Source organism: Bombus bifarius, unplaced genomic scaffold (genome assembly GCF_011952205.1).
Source record: "Bombus bifarius isolate JDL3187 unplaced genomic scaffold, Bbif_JDL3187 scf7180000008165, whole genome shotgun sequence".
In the NCBI taxonomy this organism is placed as follows: domain Eukaryota; kingdom Metazoa; phylum Arthropoda; class Insecta; order Hymenoptera; family Apidae; genus Bombus; species Bombus bifarius.
In genome coordinates this window covers 2,198,794-2,220,107 of record NW_022884487.1, presented here as the reverse complement: position 1 = coordinate 2,220,107, position 21,314 = coordinate 2,198,794, and the positions used below count along the sequence as shown (strand labels likewise).

At 31.3% G+C, this 21,314-nt stretch overlaps 3 protein-coding genes across 4 annotated transcripts; 1 reads left to right on the top strand and 2 right to left on the bottom strand.

The window, feature by feature from the left end:
• Nucleotides 1-4,768: 4,768 nt before the first annotated feature.
• LOC117208961 (ecto-NOX disulfide-thiol exchanger 2) lies at nucleotides 4,769-10,903 on the bottom strand. Of its 2 annotated transcripts, none has more exons than XM_033450511.1 (10): nucleotides 10,520-10,903; nucleotides 10,108-10,369; nucleotides 9,405-9,994; nucleotides 9,100-9,317; nucleotides 8,810-9,004; nucleotides 8,488-8,719; nucleotides 6,906-7,012; nucleotides 5,676-5,870; nucleotides 5,259-5,568; nucleotides 4,769-5,177 (listed from the first exon to the last, which is right to left on the bottom strand). In XM_033450511.1, exons 1-10 carry the CDS (start codon nucleotides 10,566-10,568, stop codon nucleotides 4,960-4,962), a joined length of 2,376 nt encoding a protein of 791 aa, XP_033306402.1. In that variant the 5' UTR covers nucleotides 10,569-10,903; the 3' UTR covers nucleotides 4,769-4,959. The 2 variants fall into 2 exon arrangements, with proteins under 2 accessions (XP_033306402.1, XP_033306403.1); XM_033450512.1 differs by having other exon boundaries at nucleotides 8,488-8,671.
• On the top strand, nucleotides 10,729-15,650 carry LOC117208963. Its single transcript, XM_033450514.1, has 10 exons — nucleotides 10,729-10,862; nucleotides 11,038-11,147; nucleotides 11,213-11,269; nucleotides 11,340-11,480; nucleotides 11,567-11,661; nucleotides 13,638-13,713; nucleotides 14,046-14,232; nucleotides 15,084-15,196; nucleotides 15,322-15,392; nucleotides 15,470-15,650. The coding sequence occupies exons 1-10, from the start codon at nucleotides 10,786-10,788 to the stop codon at nucleotides 15,635-15,637; spliced, it is 1,095 nt and encodes a 364-aa protein (XP_033306405.1). The 5' UTR covers nucleotides 10,729-10,785; the 3' UTR covers nucleotides 15,638-15,650.
• A 1,137-nt stretch (nucleotides 15,651-16,787) lies between these two features.
• Nucleotides 16,788-20,267, bottom strand: LOC117208962 (arf-GAP with dual PH domain-containing protein 1-like). The gene is made up of 7 exons (XM_033450513.1): nucleotides 20,067-20,267; nucleotides 19,909-19,999; nucleotides 18,911-19,136; nucleotides 18,635-18,833; nucleotides 18,193-18,552; nucleotides 17,886-18,108; nucleotides 16,788-17,798 (listed from the first exon to the last, which is right to left on the bottom strand). The coding sequence occupies exons 2-7, from the start codon at nucleotides 19,988-19,990 to the stop codon at nucleotides 17,731-17,733; spliced, it is 1,158 nt and encodes a 385-aa protein (XP_033306404.1). The 5' UTR covers nucleotides 19,991-19,999; nucleotides 20,067-20,267; the 3' UTR covers nucleotides 16,788-17,730.
• Nucleotides 20,268-21,314: the final 1,047 nt, after the last annotated feature.

Here is a 21,314-nt window from a genome sequence, read left to right as displayed (position 1 = left end):
TTACGTTATGTAACATAACGTTATATGGTATAACGTCAAAACGTATTACGTTATATGGTATAACACTATAAGGAATTATGTTATATGGTATAACGCTATGACGTATTACGTTATATCGTATAATGTTATAACATATTACGTTATATATCATAACGTTATATGGTATAACGTTATAGCGTATTACGTAATATAACGTAATACGTTGTAACGTTATAGCATATACCGAAATTCGTTTTCACGTTATACCATATAACGTAATACTTTATAACGTTATACCTGATAAAGTAATACGTTATAACGTTATTCCATATAACGTCATACGTTATAACGCTAGGCCATATAGCGTATTACGTTATAACGCTAGGCCATATAACGTATTACGTTATAACGTTATACCATATAACGTAATACATTATAACGCTATACCATATAACGTTATGTTATATATCGTAATACGTTATAACGTTATGTAGTATCGGGGAAAAGGGCCTAAGAAACATCGAGTTAACTATAGACAATGTCACGAGAGCGGAGGCGCTGTCGGGTCTATTAATCTGTCCTCGGTCTTTTCAAGTGCCTATTTTCGTTAGAAAAGACTTACCTGACCCTGGCTACGAGCGACTGCGGAACACGTGTGCGGTGGGCCTAGCAAAAGACAAAATAGATGCTACAGCGGCCAGAGAGTTAGTTGTGAAGCGGAGTGTGAGTTGAGAGATCACAGAGTGTGACTCGACGTACGACAATATTGTAGTCGGTCCTATTGTTATTGAGTATCGCTTATTAAACCACACTAAACCGTAAATATAACATCATTACTTGTCCTTACTCTAAGAATCCATACGTTACTGCATATTTTTGGGGTTCGAGCCGGGATTTAGAGTGCCAAGTGACAAGTGAAGGGTTTAGGTGACTATATTCGTGAAAGTGATATCTCAAAACAATGGCTGACTACAATACAGGAGAAGCAGGTTTGAGCGACGAGCAGGTGGCCCAGATGCTAATGTCTGAGCTAAAAGACGAACTGAGAAGACGACGGCTGAGACTAGCGGGCAGAAAAATCGAGCTGGGAGAACGATTGCTTTCTGCGTTACTCGTAGAACGGGAACACGGTGCACGAGAAGACGATCCAGAGGATTACTACGACGACGATCCAGAAGAAGACGTCGACGACGATGGGATTGGCGTGGTTGGGGACCGTTTGGACGTTAACAGCCCAGGAAATCGCAATCTCAATAGTCAAGACGACGGAGTTCGGGTAACTCCAGTGATATGACGATCGAGACAAGACGAGCCTAATTGCACGGTGCTAACGTTCAGAGATGTAGAGGACTCGCTAGAGAAATTCAGCGGGGACGATCTGCCGAGTGTAAGTCGGTGGATCGAAGACTTCGAAGAAATGGCAAAAGTGTTCGGTTGGTCAGACATCCACATGGTAGTTTTCGCGAACAAACTGCTCACAGGCTCCGCTAAATTTTTCGTGCGATATGAACGAGGCATGAAATCCTGGGTAAAGCTAAGAAAGGCACTAAAAGACGAGTTTGAAGATGTAGTAAGTGACCAACAGATACACCAGGAGTTGGCGAATAGAACGAAGAGACCAGATGAGAGTCTACAACGATACATGAATAGTATGCGTGAGATTGCGGGACAAGAAAGAATCGATATACAGTCGCAAATCGGCTATATTATTCAAGGCATTCCCGACGAGGTCGCAAATAAGGCTGTATTGTATAGAGCTAAGAACATGCAACAGCTGAAAGAACGCTTGAAGCAATATAAAGAGATGAAGAAGGATACGAAGGCGGAAACAGAATTTCGGGAATACAAGGACGATATGGGAAGACGATCGGAAGTGCGAGATCAGTCGGGGCAAAGAGTTAATGACAAAAGCTGTTTCAATTGTGTCAGTGCGGATTATTTGAGTGCTAAGTGTCCGGAGAAAGAAAAAGGTGCTAAATGCTTTAAATGCAACGAAGTTGAACATATGGCGGCGAAATATACAGTGCGACCAAAAAAGACTGACTTCATTTCAAGACCCGAGGAGAAGGAATACGTGAAAGAGGTGTCGATAGATGACTGTAAATTTATATCGGTAGTGGATACGGGTAGCGATCTCACACTCATACGATCAAACGGGTATGCGAAGTTAGGATCACCACCTCTAGGTAATTCTAAGCTTAAGTTTAAAGGTTTGGGTTCGACTGATAATGAGACCTGGGGCGAGGTGACCTCTTTACGACTTGACGATCAGACTGACGGTTACGAAGAGGCGCCGAATATATTGAAAGTCAATACAGTAGAACAGACCGACGAGACAGATGTATCACACGCACAAGAACCGCATTACCGTGAAGCGATTCGCGATATCATTAGGGGGTATAAGCCGAAGAAGACGCGGGACGCCGGAGTAACTTCAAAAAGCGTATCGAAAAGCGACAAACCCGTAGCACGAAGACCGCGAAGACTGGCGCCGTTTGAAAAAGGGGAAGTGGACGATTTGATGGAGCTGTGGACAAACGAAGGAGTCGTTAAACCATCAGACTCGGAGTATGCAAGTCCTATAATTGCAGTCCGAAAGAAAGATAGCTCCATCAGGGTCTGTGTCGATTCTCGCAAGCTACGTGAGGACGCAAAGAGGAAGATCGCCGCAACTCAAGAAGAGAATCGGGGAAGTTACAACAAAAGACGAAAGAGTGCGAAGCAGTACCAAAGGGGGGACCTAGTGGCCATAAAGAGAACCCAGTTCGGCTCAGAGTTAAAACTCGGAGGCAGATTTTTGGGTCCGTACCGGGTATTGCGAGCCATACGGAATGACCGCTACACCATGGAGAAAGTAGGGGAGCATAAGGGACCAGCGCACACATCGACGACTGCCGATTTCATGAAGCCTTGGGTCCTGAACGCCGAAGATGACGCACCCGACGACAGCGAGAATGAACACAACATCTGAGGGCAGATGTTACTGCAGGATGACCGAGTGTAGTATCGGGGAAAAGGGCCTAAGAAACATCGAGTTAACTATAGACAATGTCGCGAGAGCCGAGGCGCTGTCGGGTCTATTAATGTGTCCTCAGTCTTTTCAAGTGCCTAGTTTCGTTAGAAAAGACCTACCTGACCCTGGCTACGAGCGACTGCGGAACACCTGTGCGGTGGGCCTAGCAAAAGACAAAAGAGATGCTACAACGGCCAGAGAGTTAGTTGAGAAGCGGAGTGTGAGTTGAGAGATCACAGAGTGCGACTCGACGTACGACGATATTGTAGTCGGTCCTGCTGTTATTGAGTATCGCTTATTAAACTACACTAAACCCTAAATATAACATCATTACTTGTCCTTACTCTAAGAATCCATACGTTACTACAGTTATACCATATAACGTTATATTATATAACGTAATACGTTATAACGTTATGTTACATAACGTAATACGTTATAATGTTATACCATATAACGTTATGTTATATAACGTAATACGCTATAACGTTATATTATATAACGTAATACGTTCTAACGTTATACCATATAACGTAATACGTCATAACGTTATACCATATAACGTATTACGTTATAACGTTATACCATGTAGCGTATTACGTTATAACGTTATACCATGTAGCGTAATACGTTATAACGCTATACCATATAACGTTTTGTTATATAACGTAATACGTTATAACGTTATACCATATAACGTAATACGTTATGACGTTACACCATATAACGTAATACGTTATAACGTTATACCATATAAAATATTACGTTATAACGTTATACCATCATTTTTCAAGTAAAAATCATGCGCTATAGTGGTCAGTGATACCAAACTCCTCCTGTGTTCTCTTCTATAATTAATTATAGTTTTAACAACAACGTATTTGATTGTGTAATAAGCGTACATGTGACCATGTTGTCATTTTTGAAGGTTCCAAGTTATGTTGATGATACTGTACATACATATGCACTTATGCACATATACATGTATGCACTTATATACATACGGTTTAGTGCACGCTAAAGAGAATTGGAGAGATTTTACCAATAAGACCGAATTGAAATGAAAACTTAGATAAATCGTGTAATTATTATTTAAATTCAATTTTTAGCTTTGTATATATATAAGCAATTTCGCTGAAGTTATAATATTTTTATACATTTACTTGACGCCAATATTACACTTTATAATTTTTTAAATATAGATACCTTGATTTTTATAAGTTATATAAATGTAGTTTACTTGTTTTAATAAAATACCATTTTCGGTAAAATGCTTTACAATTAATCTTTTAATTAAATAGAAATTAAGTAACTAAATTGAAAGTATGATTACTGCTTCTATGTGTACATCGAAAGTATTTGAAAATATGTACATAAATAATTGATTTTTAAATAACTTGAAAATCAAAAGATAAAAAATAGTATAAAAATAATTTGTTTGGTAATAAGTAAAGCCTTATTTCACTTAAGGATAAATTTAATAAAATTAATATTTAATAGGAAACTAATCATTTTTCATCTTATTTGCGTTAATTGTAAAAATTATACTTGAAAGCTCAATATAAAACTTTAGTTTCCTGAATTTTTATATTTTTATTGTTATTTTAAATTAAGACATCACTTAAGGTAAGATTAATTCGAATTTCATTTTACGTCAATGATATATTCATTTTTATGAATTTTTTTATAAGAAATCCGAAATCAATTTTTATATTATTAAGTAATATGTTGCTTTTAAGCTTTCAAATAAAAATACAGTCATTTTCTTTTAGATTATTTGAAATTGCTTAATTTTATTTACAAGTGTTTTGCTCAAGGACGACATTGCGAAGTAAAGTCTCGCTACAAGAATTATAAGTATCACAATGAAAATTAACATGACAAGACACCATAACATGATGGTATTACAAAATCCTTTAATAGATATCTTATTAATTTTCTCAAAGATAATCATCGATACATATGAATCAGTGATTACGGTAAACATTAAAACCTGAAAATTGCCAACGCCTTTCCATGTTCGCTCCGATTCCGAATAAGTCCTGTTTAAAGACTTGAGGAAATCGTTGCATCAGTGCTTCTACTTCATTGGGTTTGATACCTGGTTCCATTTTTTGTAAATAGGACCATAAATAATCTACACTTGCACCAAATGGATGAATATGTAAAAAGGTTGCTATTAATCCTATAATCATAAAAAATGTATTTATCAAATAAATAATATTTGAAATAGTTGGAAATTCATAGAATGATTCATGGAAACTACCTATCAGCTTGGCATCCTTCTGGGTAATTTGTACGAAGTTAGACGTTAAGACTAATTGCTTCGGAGTTCGGGGCTCCTCACTGACGTCATCATCTTTATCTAACGTTATAATCTCGCTCTCACGAGGTTCTTCTTTTTTCGTGGCATTCAGTTTGACAGTTAAATCTTTAATTTTCTGGTCATCTTGTGCTTGTTGTTTCCTTGATTGCATCAATTGTTCCTGCATGCCTTTTAAAGTTTGTTGCAACATCTTCATTTGTTTATCCTTCGCATCTATTTCACTTTTTGTTTCGGATTTTAGCAAATCTACCTACAAAATAAAATAAAAATGTATTCTTGTTTGTTTTACTATTTCTTTTTCTTTATAACAATTTTCTCGCATTACAACTTAAACATTAAATCAAAGTCATCACATACTTCATTTTTATATGCCTCTAATTGACACCGAAGACTATCATTTTCCTCCTTTAATACTTGTAATCTTTCAATATCATTGTGTGCATCCGATTGATTGCGTGTTTTTTTGCGTTGTGGTTCCTCTTCTGAGTCAGAAACTTCCATTTCTCCTTCACCTTCCATTAGAGATTCTTCCAGCTGTACTGCTTTAATCTCCTATTGCAATGAAAAATCATCACTGAGTTCATCCCTATTCAAATTTATCAATAAAGACAACATCAAAAAACATGCCTATATATACATATGTATGTGTGTGTGTGTATATATATATATATATATATTTATATATATGTACACATACATATGTATGTATATATCTGTTTTTTTTTAATATCACTATAGGTAAAAAGTTGATAGAATATAGTTTTAACTTCAACCATTTCTCATAATCTAATGTATTTCAAAAAATGCATTTCTATAATGTAAAAGTCAGTTTAAATATTATGCACATAAGATAATCCTTATAATGGATGACGACAGTTCACTTCTTAAATAAAAATTGATGTTTTCAGAAATCACCCAAAAGATGCTTACCTGAGTAAAATTTCATAGAATAGTTTACATAAATAAAGAAGTAAACAAACTAAAGAACAAACTAATAAGAAAACAAGTATAGTAAGGCATATATGATATGCCTTTGTGTATACGTGTGTAGGGGTTGTATGTGTCTCGATCAAGCATACCTATCTTTAAAATACAAAAATGAATAGGTTTATTTCTTAACTATATATCTATGTCCTTGTTCTCACAATTTCATTTGTATTAGCGTAAGATGAGAAATCCGCTTAATAAAAGTGAAAATTATATTTTAGATTAGAAATTGTTGTTGGTTCGATTGTTACCTGTTTAAACTCCAGTCAATGGTACCTGGCCAATTCAAATGAAAAAGTCTATTCTTTACCTTTCACGTTCCATAATTCCCAAAAAGTTTAAACATCAATTATACATTGTTTGTATAGAGTATGTCTGACAAGACGCAACAAAGTCATTCATACTCTTTGATCACTACTTACCTTCCTTTTTGAAAAAATGTGTTTGCAAAACGCGTGTGCCTGGCGCATGGATGAACGTGCATTCGCATAAAGAAGCGCTTTGTGACTCGTAAGACTTTGTCGATGATTACTGTTGTCTAATTGTAAAAAAAGTAACATACTGGACACGGGCTACTAACATGGGAATGCAAATACATACCGAGGATTGTTTCTTCCACATTTCGATGTTCTTCCGTTGAGCCTTTGTGAAGTGATCCCAGACCTTCTTGTGGCTGGCCGCAGTAAAGACGCGTTCAATCTGACTGACTGTTGATGACATGGTCGCATGTTGCATACAAAAACACAACAAATCTTCTGTTGTATACCCTGCTTTAAACTCTACATTCGTGTTGATCTAATACGTAACTCTCGTTAAAATCATCTAGTGTATATCACGCGTATGTCATGTAATTTATACACATTTTTTGACATATTCTTTGCAATATTCAGTCACAGTATCGCAAGTGTTATCTGTACCCCCTTCAACAATTTTTCTATATCTTTCAAATTCGAACGTTTCTTTTCAAAATACATTTGTGATTTTAATGTTACTTGAATATTTATTATCTCTCACTTTTTTTGTCTTTAGGAAAATCTTCTATATAGCAAATAAAGCAATAGAAAATAATCATGAAATTACTTATCCAAGTATAATATTTTCAAAAACTGCTTTCACCGTCGATCAGGGATCCTTATCGGAGGTGTTGCAATTCGGCTGTCAATCAGTCTTTTCAATGGATCACGATTAGTGCTTGTTTTCTTTAAGAAAGTCTGCACTATTTTCCTAACAACTTACAACATGTAGAGGCTTCCGACGTTAAAACGATGATCTTACGCTACGATTCCACATGTCTTATTTTGCACTAAATAATACACTAAGCTATTTGTCGACTACTTCTTTTATAATCGTATTCATATAAAATTGCTACATCAGGTTAACTGATAGATTAATATACCATATTGAGAATCATAGCATAATGTCATCTCCGCAACGAATATTTAGCCCATCACCCTTAATCCTTAGCATTGCAAGCATGCAATTTTTAGGTACACTATGTTTCTATAAAATGAATTTTTGTAGTATTTGTGCTCTTTTGTTCAATCATCAGAGCCTAGAATCAGAAGACAGGATATCTTCACCCACCTTATTTTCTCCTACTGTCTTTGATCCTTCTATCGAGTTGTCCCGATCGTGCATTGACCACAATACACTCGTTACATAATAAATTTCTTACAATACATCTGATGTTCTGATCTTAATAAGAATGAAATTTTTCCACAACTGAGATTCGATACAAAACGATCGACGATGTAACTTTCAATGTTAAAAATTTTATTTAATTTCATGTATTTGCCATTGGAAATGTCAGAATCTTTAATATCAAAAGTGACGTACTTTTACAATTATTATAACAATAAATTCTGCATTTATTATATATGTATGTGTAGTCTAATTTAGCTAATAGGTAGTAGCTAAGAATTTACTAGATATACAACAACAGAAAGTACGCACTTCTGTTATTACAAGATAAGCGAAATTCTGATGCAACCGCATTTTATCATTTCTCGTATCGAATACTTAAAGAATTTTAGGACCCTTACTTTATGGTAAAAAAACTTACCAGGAAAAGCAATATGTATGTAGATTTGCTCTTGTGTACATAAATAATGTACAGTGGTACAGAGCCATGTTATAGAAAAAAATATATATATAAACATGTATATAGTTTATAAAAACGTACATTGTATTAAGAGTCCTTGCATCCTTCCTTTCATAAGTTCCTTTGCCTTCTGAAGTTCCTCTTCGTATGCGACTTTTTCTGTGAGTAACCTTCGAACGTGAGAATTCGTTGACTGAATCATCGAATAAAAAGTGTTAGCGTTGCGTTTGGTGCAGTCTCCACGCTCGAGCCATGTTACGACAACCTGGAATGATTTAATGCGCTTGTTTTGTAACGTGACAGAACGCGTTTTCTGGAATTCAAAAGTTTTAGTCTGCAGAAACGCTTAACAACGCTTAAAATATTTTACATAATAAATACGTTCACAATGATAATTACTTACTTGCACCGCTTTCATAAAAGTATCGTCCTGCTTAATTTTCTCGCAAATATTTGATGCTTCATGATCTGTATAATGTACTACTGGAGGAGGACTGGACGGTGCCCTCTGTCTTTCTTTTTCAACTCTTTCTCTGTGGCGTTGTTCTCTCTGTAGTTGACGTTGTCTACATTCCCATTCATATTGGTCATCCCTAGCCTATATTTTTTATCACGGTATAAGTAAATAAACTAGTATTTATGTATTTACTTAATTTTTTATATATTAAAAGATACTGAGCACTATGTACAAACCTGAGCAAAATCTACATGAAGCCTGCCTGTGTTTGCAGGGTCACCACTGGATCCTATTCTAACTCTATATCCAGATAAATAAATTGCAGCATCAACACTACTCTCCAGTACGAAACGTATATGACAAAAATTTTTTTTAGAAAGTCGTAAAGTAGTTATTTCTCCGCATCGCTCAAATATTTCTTGAATAATCGTTTCTGTGATGTTTTCCGGCAAACCTACGTGATAATATTTACAAGAAGTTATTAGTTTTATATTAATTTTGAGTTTGTGTACAATATATAGACGGAATAAATTGAAAATACCTCCGACAAAAATTGTTCTGCATCCTGGAGGCCTTTCACGGGTTGTTGGAGGTGGAGCATTTGGATTTGGTGGAAACAGTGTACAACTTTTACAATGTATAATTTCTTTGGTACCTTGTGGCGTTGTAGGTGGAGGAGGTAAGGCACCACTCATAATTTGGGCAGCATCGTTCATTATTTGTTCTGGTCCTAATATTTGTGCACCTATCATACTACCATCGTGTGACATCATTCCCATACTCATAGGCCCATAACTATGAGTATGACCCATATGTGGCCCAAGTGTCATTTCACTCATCATAGGTCCCATTGGACCCATTGGACCCATTCCCATCACTGGATATCCTACTCCCATTCCCCAAACTCCTGTTGCTTGTTCCATTTGTGTTCCCAAATTCGGAGTATTACCAGTATTTGATGATGATGGAATTTCATTACTATTCGAATTACTAGTATGACTGTTATTGTTACTGGTAGAATTTATACTGTTTCGATCATCTGGTCTTCGTTCTTCTCTTCTATCTCTTTCGCTTCTTTCTTCCCTTCTTTCTCTATCACGTTCCCTTCGATCGCTTCGATCACTTCTAGATCTACTTCAAAAATATTGTATAATATAATAAATGCAGAAAAAATGCATAATATGATTATGATGTTAACACAATTCTATAACTTAATTACGTGAAACAGTAAGCGAGAAAACAACCTTCTATTGTCTCGATTATCTCTATTGTCTCGGTTTTCTCTTTCACGTCGAATGTCACTTTTTTCATTTCTTTTATCACTATTATCTTCAGAAGCTTCTCTAACTACCGGTGGTTGGTTTTTATTTGTACTAAATTCTAATGGAGAATCATTCATTCCTGGCAGTGGTATCGGTGGAGGTAAAGGAGGAAATCCTTGGCCTGCCAACTCCATAAAACTTTGTGGACCTGCGATTGGAGCAAGAGGTCCCATCGGTCCTATACCTAAAGACATACATGATATCCTTAAGTACGAGGATTTTTCTAATTATAATAAGATAAATGAAACTTTAAATACAGTAATAAGGAATACGTGTTTCGACAGATGTAAATGTATTATAATGTAAAGTATATGGTTATGACTTTCAAGCATACCCATTGGTGGCATAGCGGCCGCTGGTACACCCGGAAAATTGTAAGCCATTTTCTATTAAACTTTTCACAGTGCTGCAATTATTCTTTGACAAATTACAAATAGTAAAAGAGATTGAAGAAAATAAGTTTACTCTTTCGGGATTCTAGATCATATCGTTGCAAGCTCTGCATCCAATATGGCAGGAAAGCGAATGTAACCTCTTTAGTTTTAAATTTCTCAATCGGCTCATTTCTTCGATAATTTTGATGTTAATTAATCTTGTGCCATGAGAGACAACGAGTGTACTAAAATTATCGGATCGAATGTAATTTTAGTACCGTATAAGAAGAAGCACGTTGAAAGGCTGGTATCGTTTACCTGTTATCGATTGTCGACATCAATTTACGTTAGCAAAAATATCCGCCATTTTTAAATCGTTCCTTATGTTTCTTTGAAATAGTTGGCAAATTAATATAATTTGTTCTTCAATAATTATTTAATATCACTGACATTTTGTATTATATTAGTTTATTTTCAGGTATCATGAATGGATGAAGTCCGCAGAATTACGATATTTTACTGGTTCAGAGATGTTAACATTGGAAGAAGAATTTCAAATGCAACAGCGATGGCATCAGGATCAAGACAGTAAGTAACTTTATTTTTAAACTACATGTTCAGTTCTACTGCTGATATATTTTTATTTGTTTTAGAATGTACTTTTATCATTTTGGAAAAAACTGTTTTTACTACATCTGGAAACGAGATAGGTACATAAAACATTATTCTATGTTTAACGCTATTCTTTTCATTATGTATCAATATCAATGAATTTTTTAGAAGCTATGATTGGAGATACAAATTTATTTTTTAACGAATCAGATCAGCCAAATACTGCAGAAGTTGAAATTATGATAGCAAATGTTACTTATAGGAGAAAAAAAAGAGGTTGGGAAGCTATGATTCTAATGCTTCTTTATGGTATATGCTTTATGATGTCTCTTTTTTCTGTCATTTATGCGTCTTTTTTTATTTTAATAAAAATTAAAATACTTTTCTCAAATTAGGAATCAGCGTATTAAATGTCACTAAATACATTGCAAAAATTAAATTTGACAATGAAAAGAGTATAAAAATGTTCGAAAAATTGGGATTTCACAAGGTAACCTGTTTCTTAAAGTATTCATTTAATAGGAATAATACTTTATTGTCAAAATATATATAATTTATATTGTAAAATAGATAGAAAGAAGCCAAGTTTTCCAAGAATATACTTTTGAAAAAATAGTAAATCGAGATTGGATAGACTGGTTATATTCTGACACTAATATGGATGTAATTACTTATGAAGAGTATGATAAAGAGAGAGAGAGAGAATAACCCTGTCCATGATTTGTAATATATTTATAACAGAATCAGTAGTATTAAATGTTTTTTCATAATTTTCTTATATCACGAATTATTAAATCATGGAATTCTAAAAACGTTCAAACATTTGTAACTAATATGTTATATCATTTTATGATATTAAATAATTCTCAATAGCGTAGTTAGTTACAATTGATATAACTAAGCCATGATTGCTTTTGATTGTCTCTAAGTGATCATAGTTGACTACACGTGTGTGGTGTACGCAACTTCGACGAAAAGCTGTTTTGAACGTAAAACTTTTTTACGTGTTCAATTAATTAAAAATATATCTAATAATATATTTGATGTAATCCAAAATATACGTAAGTAATTAACTTTATTTACATTTTATTCTTTTTTCGTTCGCTTACATTAAGTTTGATTTTATTGATAACGTAGAAAAAGTTTGCCCAAAAATAATGGAAAAATAGACTTAAACTGAATGAATCTTGTTGTCATGTCGATTTGTCATTATGGAATGACTCGAAAACTTTATTGATTATTTAAGATGAAAGATTTTTTACAGCACGAATGTTTATGTTATCTAAATTATAATACAAATTGAAATTTACATGCATCTATCTTTGTACATCTTCGTCTTATAACTCTATACAAATATAGAAAAATAATAGTGTTATTATATAATATATTTAATTTATGTTATTTATATATATATAATTATTGTTATTCGAAAACTATTACAAAAATCTGCAAATGTTACTCAATATGCAAATAAATATTGGCAACAACAATGAAAGTGATAGAAGTTAAAGATATTCTTTCAAGTTTATAAGTTTTTTTCCCTGATAAGTGCATTTATGTAATTATTTCGGAATATGTTCTTTCTAATCATTGTAGAATAAAAAAGTGTATAATATTCGAAAAAGATCGTAGGTAGGTTAAGCGATAATTTGAAACAGAAACGGATTAGAAAATGTGTACCGAAGGACGACAGCTATCTACTATTATTCAACACGTACGCAGAGATATGTATTATATTTCAACGCGTATACAGATTTGGAAGAAGGTATAAGTATAAAAAACAAACGTTGTATAAGATAAGAAACTGTTTGACCCCAAAAAACTCTAAATTTAAAACAATTAACTTTTGCATTCCTCTTACAAGATATCTAAGAATTATTCGCCAGATTTCTACATTAGTATTGCGTTTATGAAAATTCGGAAAAATTTTTCCTATTTTATTACCTGTAAAAATATACCGCATTGCGGCACCGTTTTGCCTTCTTCGCCTTATTCTATCTACATCTATCAATGTATCTCCTGCAATTATATTTAGATAGTGCAGAGCCTAAATAATAATTTAACTACGTATTAATCACTTGCTGGTTTACTTTTTTGTAAAAAATCGAAATTTCAGTGATCGATGATAATAAATTTCGTTATACAATGAGCACGGTGAGTTTACAAAGAAGAAAATAATTCTGATAATATTGCAATGTATAGTAGATACATATTTCTAGTTCCAATTAATTGTACCATGTTCGTTATAATCAAATTTTAGAATTTTTAGAATTCTTAATAATATTCGTTGCTTCAAATTCTTTGAATATCTATATTAAAAAATCTTATCATTTTTATATATGTAACATAACGCATCAAATTTCAGATAATAAAGCAGAAGTGAAATTGAAATTGGAAACCCGTGGAAAACTTTTCACAATTATGTCTCTATTAAAAGTATTCCAAAAGTTGAAAAGTTCCGCGCAGAAAAGACCATTACTCTTCAATTCAATGATATACGGTTCTTTTTATACCGGTGCTGAATTCGCACAACAAACTTATAGTAAAATATTCAAGGTAATATCTCTTTTTGTACGATCAAGGTATACGATTGTAAGGATCAAAATTTCGGGAAAAATATTTTAACTAAAAATAATATTACGTAAAAAATAAACAATATATACAGAAGAAGCATATAATGAATACATATATAAAGAAAGTTAACAGAATAACAAACAAATTTCTTCAATAAAAATGAAAGACAAAGCAACTACGAAAGGTATAGTAGTATAATATATACTACTATATCACAAAAATATGTTATTGTATAATATTTGTTAACGTTTTTAATTGATTAATTGTTGCGATTGTAGTTTTCGTTATCACCGGTATCAGCAAACATTGAAGAGACGAACACATTTGAAATTAAGAAACCACTATCTCTTTGGATAAGAAACTTTAATCAAAAGTTGGGTTTATTGGATGAGAATAACTCAGCGCAATCGAGAAGTTACAATTGGGCTCAACTTAAACGATATGCTATTTATGGTTGTTTCATTGCAGGACCTATACTACATGGATGGTACCGCGTATCACTTTATCTTTTTATACAATGCTTTATGCTATTTATCCGTTTTTATCACTTATCATCTATCACATTATGCTTTTCTGGTTACATAGTAAGGCACTTTATGTATTAGGCGCATGCATATGCATATGTGCTTATATATGTGTCTATACATATATATGCAATTGTGTTTGTAACAAATGGAACACGAAAGTTATTGAAAATGTCTAATTTAATAATTACAATATCATTAAACGACTAAATTTTTTTTGATCATACAAATATATTTTTTCTTTAAATAAAAATTGAACATTTAAAATAAATTAAAATATAAATAATAACAATAACAACAATAACGACAACGATATTAAAAATTAAAGCACTTGATATTGATATTAGAAAGTTAAAAAAGGAATTATGTATATATATATATATATATATAAATCCTATATCGATATATAAAAAAGTTGTCAAGTAATTGGTTGGTTTTATTTGATTTTGATAACGTTGATCTTTCGTAGACGCTTGTTATTATAAATATCAACATGAAATAAATTGTCTGTCCACTGGATGACGATCGCACGATTGCATTCATCGGCACGCTGGTCTTCTGTCGACTTGTCACCTTCGGTGAGCTTATTCTATTTTGTGATTTGCAAAACTTGCTTGTATTGTATTTGTTAATGCCAATGTTATCATGAACTATCATGATAAAATAATAAACATTAAAAATTACTGTATCTTACTATCAATCGATCGAAATCATATCTTTCCATAATATTTATTAATTTTAAATTAACATTTAAGCTAACGTTTAAGAATCAACTAAAAATCAATTAAATTATTCAATGTTGTGTTTTCATCAGGTACAAATGGTTGGATATATTTTATAAGGGCCAAACTATAAAAATTGTCCTCACAAAACTTTTGGTCGACCAATTTATTCTTACACCGCCATTAATTACGCTGTTTTTCATCAGTTTGTATTCAATTTCTCTGTATCACATATATATATATATATAAATTTTATATATAGTATTCATATTTTTTCAATCCTTTTAAATAACATTACACATCTCGTTATCATATTCCTTAATGTTTTAGGTATGAGTTTGATGGAGGGTAAATTGAATCCATTGGATGAATGTAAAGCAAAATTTTTGCAAACGTTCAAGGTAATTTAAATTATTTTATTCTTAACAGTCAATTGATTCTAGTTTTCAATCTAGTTGGATTTCTTTTTTATTTTTAGACTTCCTGCATGTACTGGTTACCAGTTCAATTTTTAAATTTTCTACTAGTACCGTCAGCACTACGAGTCTCCTTCGTTAGTATCGCGGCCTTTTGTTGGGTAAACATACTCTGTTATTTGAAAAGTATACCTGTATCCGAATGTAATAATAATCAAATAAAATATTGATTTCCTGCGTTAATATCTTTGTTTCTGCATGTTAAAGTTCACTAAAATCTTAGTATAACAATGAGCATGACATATTTAAATAATTGTAATTTAGTTTAGTTTAATATATATAATACGTAAACTTAAGTATTTGTCAAAGAGCATTAAGAGCATTAATAATTGAAATATTTTTAATTTCTTTCATGTAGGTTCCGTAAAAAAACTCATTAGCTTAATATTAGAAAGTGCCAGAATAATTTGAAATGTAAAAGTATAACGCGTTTATATTTTTAATATGTATTGTAGTAAATATAATGTTACATTCGAAAATGGAAAGCTACAATCAATTGCACTATGACAAGTAATTTAATGGAATATTCTGTTGCAATGTTATCAATTTTTATGAGGAGAAATTAAAGATTACCTTATGATATAATTATTATATTCCAAACCATTAAAAATAAAAATTTCCAACTTTAATTTATATAAACCAATCAAAAACTTGATAAAATTGTGAAATAAATAAGTCACCTGTATGTATATAGTGAATTTAGTGTATATACAGTATATCAACATTAAATATATGATGTATATAAGTTATACATATGCATAGTGGAATATTGCTATATCTAGGAAAATATTTTCATTTTTTCACAGAAAATGTACACCCTCAAACTGATATTTAATCTAATAGATAAGTAATACTCTGATTAGTATTGCAAAGAAAATATTCTGAAACAAGGAAGGGAGGAAATCACATTATTTCGATATAACAATACGATTTCTATCAGTAAACAAATAATATTCCAATATTGCTTTTAACTTTTAAATAGAATTAAATTTGGAATACAAAAAGAGATATATCACGTTAAAGAAAAATTTCATACTATTATTATCATTGAAATGTGTTTTCAATAATACAATGCACTGGTATGAAAATATTACCTTCCATTTTTGAAACAAGTAAAATATTTTTATTACTCTTAATTTGCATGTATGTTCATGACACATATACGTATGTAAAATGAACTAGTCTCTTCATTTGACACAGTTTTATGAAAAAGATTTGATCATTGTACAAACATGTATTTTATAAGAAAAAGCTTATTTCATGTTCAAGGCAATGAAAGATTATATGCATTTCACGTTTCTATAATAAATATTGTTCATATAAATGTTATAATATATTAATTATATAATACATATATTTGTAGCAACACAATATGTATGTATGTACCATTATGTATGTAGAATCTGACTGATTTAGCTTACATTATACCTACTGTGATTGTATAAAAGAATGCATAAAAGGATAGGCCATGGAAGTTTACTACTTCCATATAGAATATAGCACTATTTATAGTTTTACACTTATTTTGGAAATCTAAGTGATTGATAATCATCACAGAACAAAAATACTGCAAATAATATTGAATTCAAGTATTGAACAAAATTTAAACACTTAGACATTCATTCAGTATGCTCTACTTTCATTACTTCTTTTTTCCACACATTACATTACTATACAATACTTAGTTTAAATTTCCAAAAAGGATATTATGTATTTTGTTAGAATTTTATACGTTTCCATTAATCCGCAAATAAATATTACATAGTAATATTATTAAGTAAAAATTGTTCATAATGTAATATATAATACTGTCACCTTGATTTGACAGTAAGCAAAAAGCATTTCAAGATAAAAGTATCTTCAAAGAGTATATCAACTTTGTTATATTTATTTCATTTTCATATTATGTTATCAGAAAGAACCACTTATTCGATATATGTATTTAGATCAATTGAATTTACTATTTGACCATATTAAACTTTCTAAATTTGTTGATAATGATCATACGAGAATATTAAAAATTACATCGTGTTTACTTAAAAAGTATTTTTTATAACGTTATATGTATGTATAAGATATAACGTGTATTTTTATGAATAAATATGCGTACGGCATTCGATAGCATTGTGCGATTACAAAACATTGTCTATTTGCTATCGGATCGATTGATCTACTTCCTCAACAGTCTTAATAAAACGACTTAATTGGTTCATCTAATATTCACTTTTAACAATTAGGAAAGGCACCTAAGAGGGATCCAGCCCTACCTTGTAGATGAAAATATATTCATTGTTCCACTGGCTGTGCGTTTTCTTATAAGACGTGCTGCCACTGTAAACGTTTAATTAAAAACAACATTATGCAACGTTTTTAACTTTCCCTTTTTTGAATTTTTCTCTTTATTTTGGTAAGACTTACCAGTTGCATCTTGTGGAGTAAGTGGTTTGTCTATCACTTTTTGAATTACACTTATCCATTGTGATCTATCATCATCGCTTTGAGCAGAAAGGAGATAGGTTCTATCTGGTGTTTCAAGAGTAAATGAAAACCCTTGATCCCTTGCACCCGGAGGTACTCCTGTTTTTACTGCAAAACCATCTGAACTGTGTCCCAAGAAGATTTCACCTTTTGGATGTGCATCCTTCAAATTGACACAAAATAAACTTATTAATTATCTTTCAATAGTAATAATATACTTGTATCTAGTAAATAAGTATGTGCAGACCATGGGATCGTCATGATACATTAGTTTTCGTCCATCTAATGTGAACCATCTTTTCTTGTAAGCATCCGTATACCTAGGTCCAGTTTTCCATAAAAACCCTTCACGTGGGAAGTCTCTAGTAAGTTGTGAAAGTAATTCAGCCTCGGTTGCTCCTGGATATGCAACTTGCAGACGATGTAACTTAGCGCATCGTATTGCCAAATACCAATTTGTAATTACTTCTGGATCTTCATGATATACATAGATATGTCTTGTGGTTCCATCTTTCATAAATGATATTTGTAGACTGTTTTGATTACAAGTTTTAGGAGGAGCAAAAGCCACGTTTAACTCCGATATTCTAAGGACAGCTTTGGGTTCCTTAAAACATAATAAAACTGGTAAGAATAGAAATAGTACATACCAAATATTAAATAAATATTTATAATTAATGTTCATAAACCTTATTTTCTTTAACATGATACTTGAGAGTATCATCTGCCTCACAAAGAACAAATTTTCGAGGATGATATCGCGAATCTTCTTTACCACGTTTCATTAAAAATCCTTCCATAAATCCTGACACATAATGATTTTGCCTCTCTGGATGACAAAATTCTTCTCTTTCATATTTTGCTCTTATCCATTGCTCTACCAATACTCTGTTAATCGAAAAGGATGATTTTTAGAATATATTTGTTTCTAACTTATCGTTACAAATACATATATAACAACGTACTGTGGTGCATCCGGATTTGGTCTGCGATAACATGGAGGTACACGTTCTTCATAATGAAGCCTAGCTGTGATATTACCAACTTCTCTAATTCTATTTACTTGAGAATCTTCCCACCTGTCCAGTTTTAAATGCTTAACTTTAGAAATATGTGCACCCATTGATCTATGTATACCTGCACACCTTGTGCATACAAATATTCCTATGTTATAAGAAGCCCATTCTGGATCTGGAATTTAATTCCGATTAACCTTATGAAAATATTTTATTTTCTGATTTTCTGACATAGCTATAATTTATTCAAATATAGATAAACATAAACACATATGACTGTGAAAAAGATTTCAATAAATAAAGAAATATGATATGCATTACTTTTAAAATGACAAAACAAGCTAGCTACTCATTTTAAAAGAATAACACATAATGCTATATATCATTCCAGAAAGATTATAGCAAGAGAGGTAAATAAACGTAAGAAGTAACACAATCTAGATGCATGAAATCTCTTTATTACTATATACAATTATAAACTGAACTGGTACCAGATATTATAGCGACACCTTTAAATTCCTTACATAAAAAGCATTCCAAATGAAACAATTTCAAGATTCTTTAAAACAAATACAATATTGCCTATTTTAAATATAATTCATACAAAAATTTGTAATCACACAACATCATAAGCCTTATACTATATGCATAAACGTAAACTAATTGCTGAATTAATAATATCACTTTAGAACAACGATGTTGTACAAAGCAAATTTTTTCAGTTAGTTGTAACAAAGTAAAGGCAAATAAAAATAACAGTTTCAACATTATCATTTCTAATACTAGAGTTATAATTAAATTATTTTGGGATTTATCCTGAATAAAGTTAGGAAAACAAGATTTCGTATTCAACTAGTGAATAGTTTGTAATATAATAGAATAAAATAAATCCCCGTTAATGTCTTCTACATTACGATACGGTAATGCTTCTTAGAAAACCCACTCACTCTTTGCCCCACAATCCGCACATACATTATTTCCAGGTTTTTTGAGGAGTTCTGCTAACAACTTCTCGTTTAAGTCCGCCATCTTAAAACACTGACAAACAGCAATAAGTGTATATGCAAAATGCAAAGATTATTCGATACGAAGAAGGTTAACTCACTTAAAAGACTCTCTACGATTAACACATAAATATATGTCACCTAAAATATTATATTATATATTATTTTAATTTGTCGTCTAATGGAATAGAAATTTTTATCTTTAATTTTAATTTTACTTTCGGATAACGTTTTGTCTTTAATATGTGCTTAATCATGACCAATTACTCCTGCTATTCTTCTTTGTCACTTGTCATTTAGGATAGTAAACATACAAATTTGTAGAAACCAAGCTATTAATTTTCAAACTTTAATATGTTAAATTAAAGAGGAAATCAAATTTAGAGTTATACTATTCCCAAAGTGATATTTTTCCACAAAAAAATTACTTTGTTAAAAAGATATGTCAACATATATATATATTAATATATATATTATATATATTAATTTTATTACTATTTGTTAAGTTATTTAAAATCATTATATTCTTCTGTTAAAGGAACCTGAGTAATATTAAAAGAAAATAACATTTTACAAGAAAATAGAAGTGTGTTAAATTTAATTTTTTAACTTTATTTAAATATTATGTTTTATATACGTACATATATTTCTAATTACAAAGCTAAATAATTATAAAATGATATCATTAGTTATATTATATTTTGAAGAAATAAGAATTTAATAATAATGTAAATAGTTTCACCAACTTGTTTTTACAATTATCCAACAGATTCAATCATTTTTTACCATCAATGCAGTAAGAAAGATCAGATCTATAATCCGTACTTTGTGCAGTAAGAAATAAATATCATTAACATATTTGTATCATTGATTACATATTGAACATTTTTATGCGATTGATTTAATGGTATTGTATTGAATATTGAATCATTATCATCTTATTTCATAGTTATTAGGAACTGTTAGGACATGCTTTGTTTAAGCATCACAATACAATAACTTGGTATCGTATATTCATATATATAGGTAAATACCATTATCGTTAGGAATTTTCAATTTTGAAAATTAACATTTAATTATACATTATATTTCTTTTATAGTTCATAAAGTTACCTAATATAAGCATAAAATATGTTAAAACAACGTTAAGTTGATTAATCGAAATGTAATAAATTTCTCGAATTATTTAGATATGTTAAAGCGCGTGTAGACCGAACCTTGTTTATATGTTATTAATTCGATTAATTGTAAATAATGAATGTCACAGAAATGAAAAATATTACAAATCTATATAACTACATTAATAGTCAGTAGTAACATCATAATACATATATACATATGTACTTATG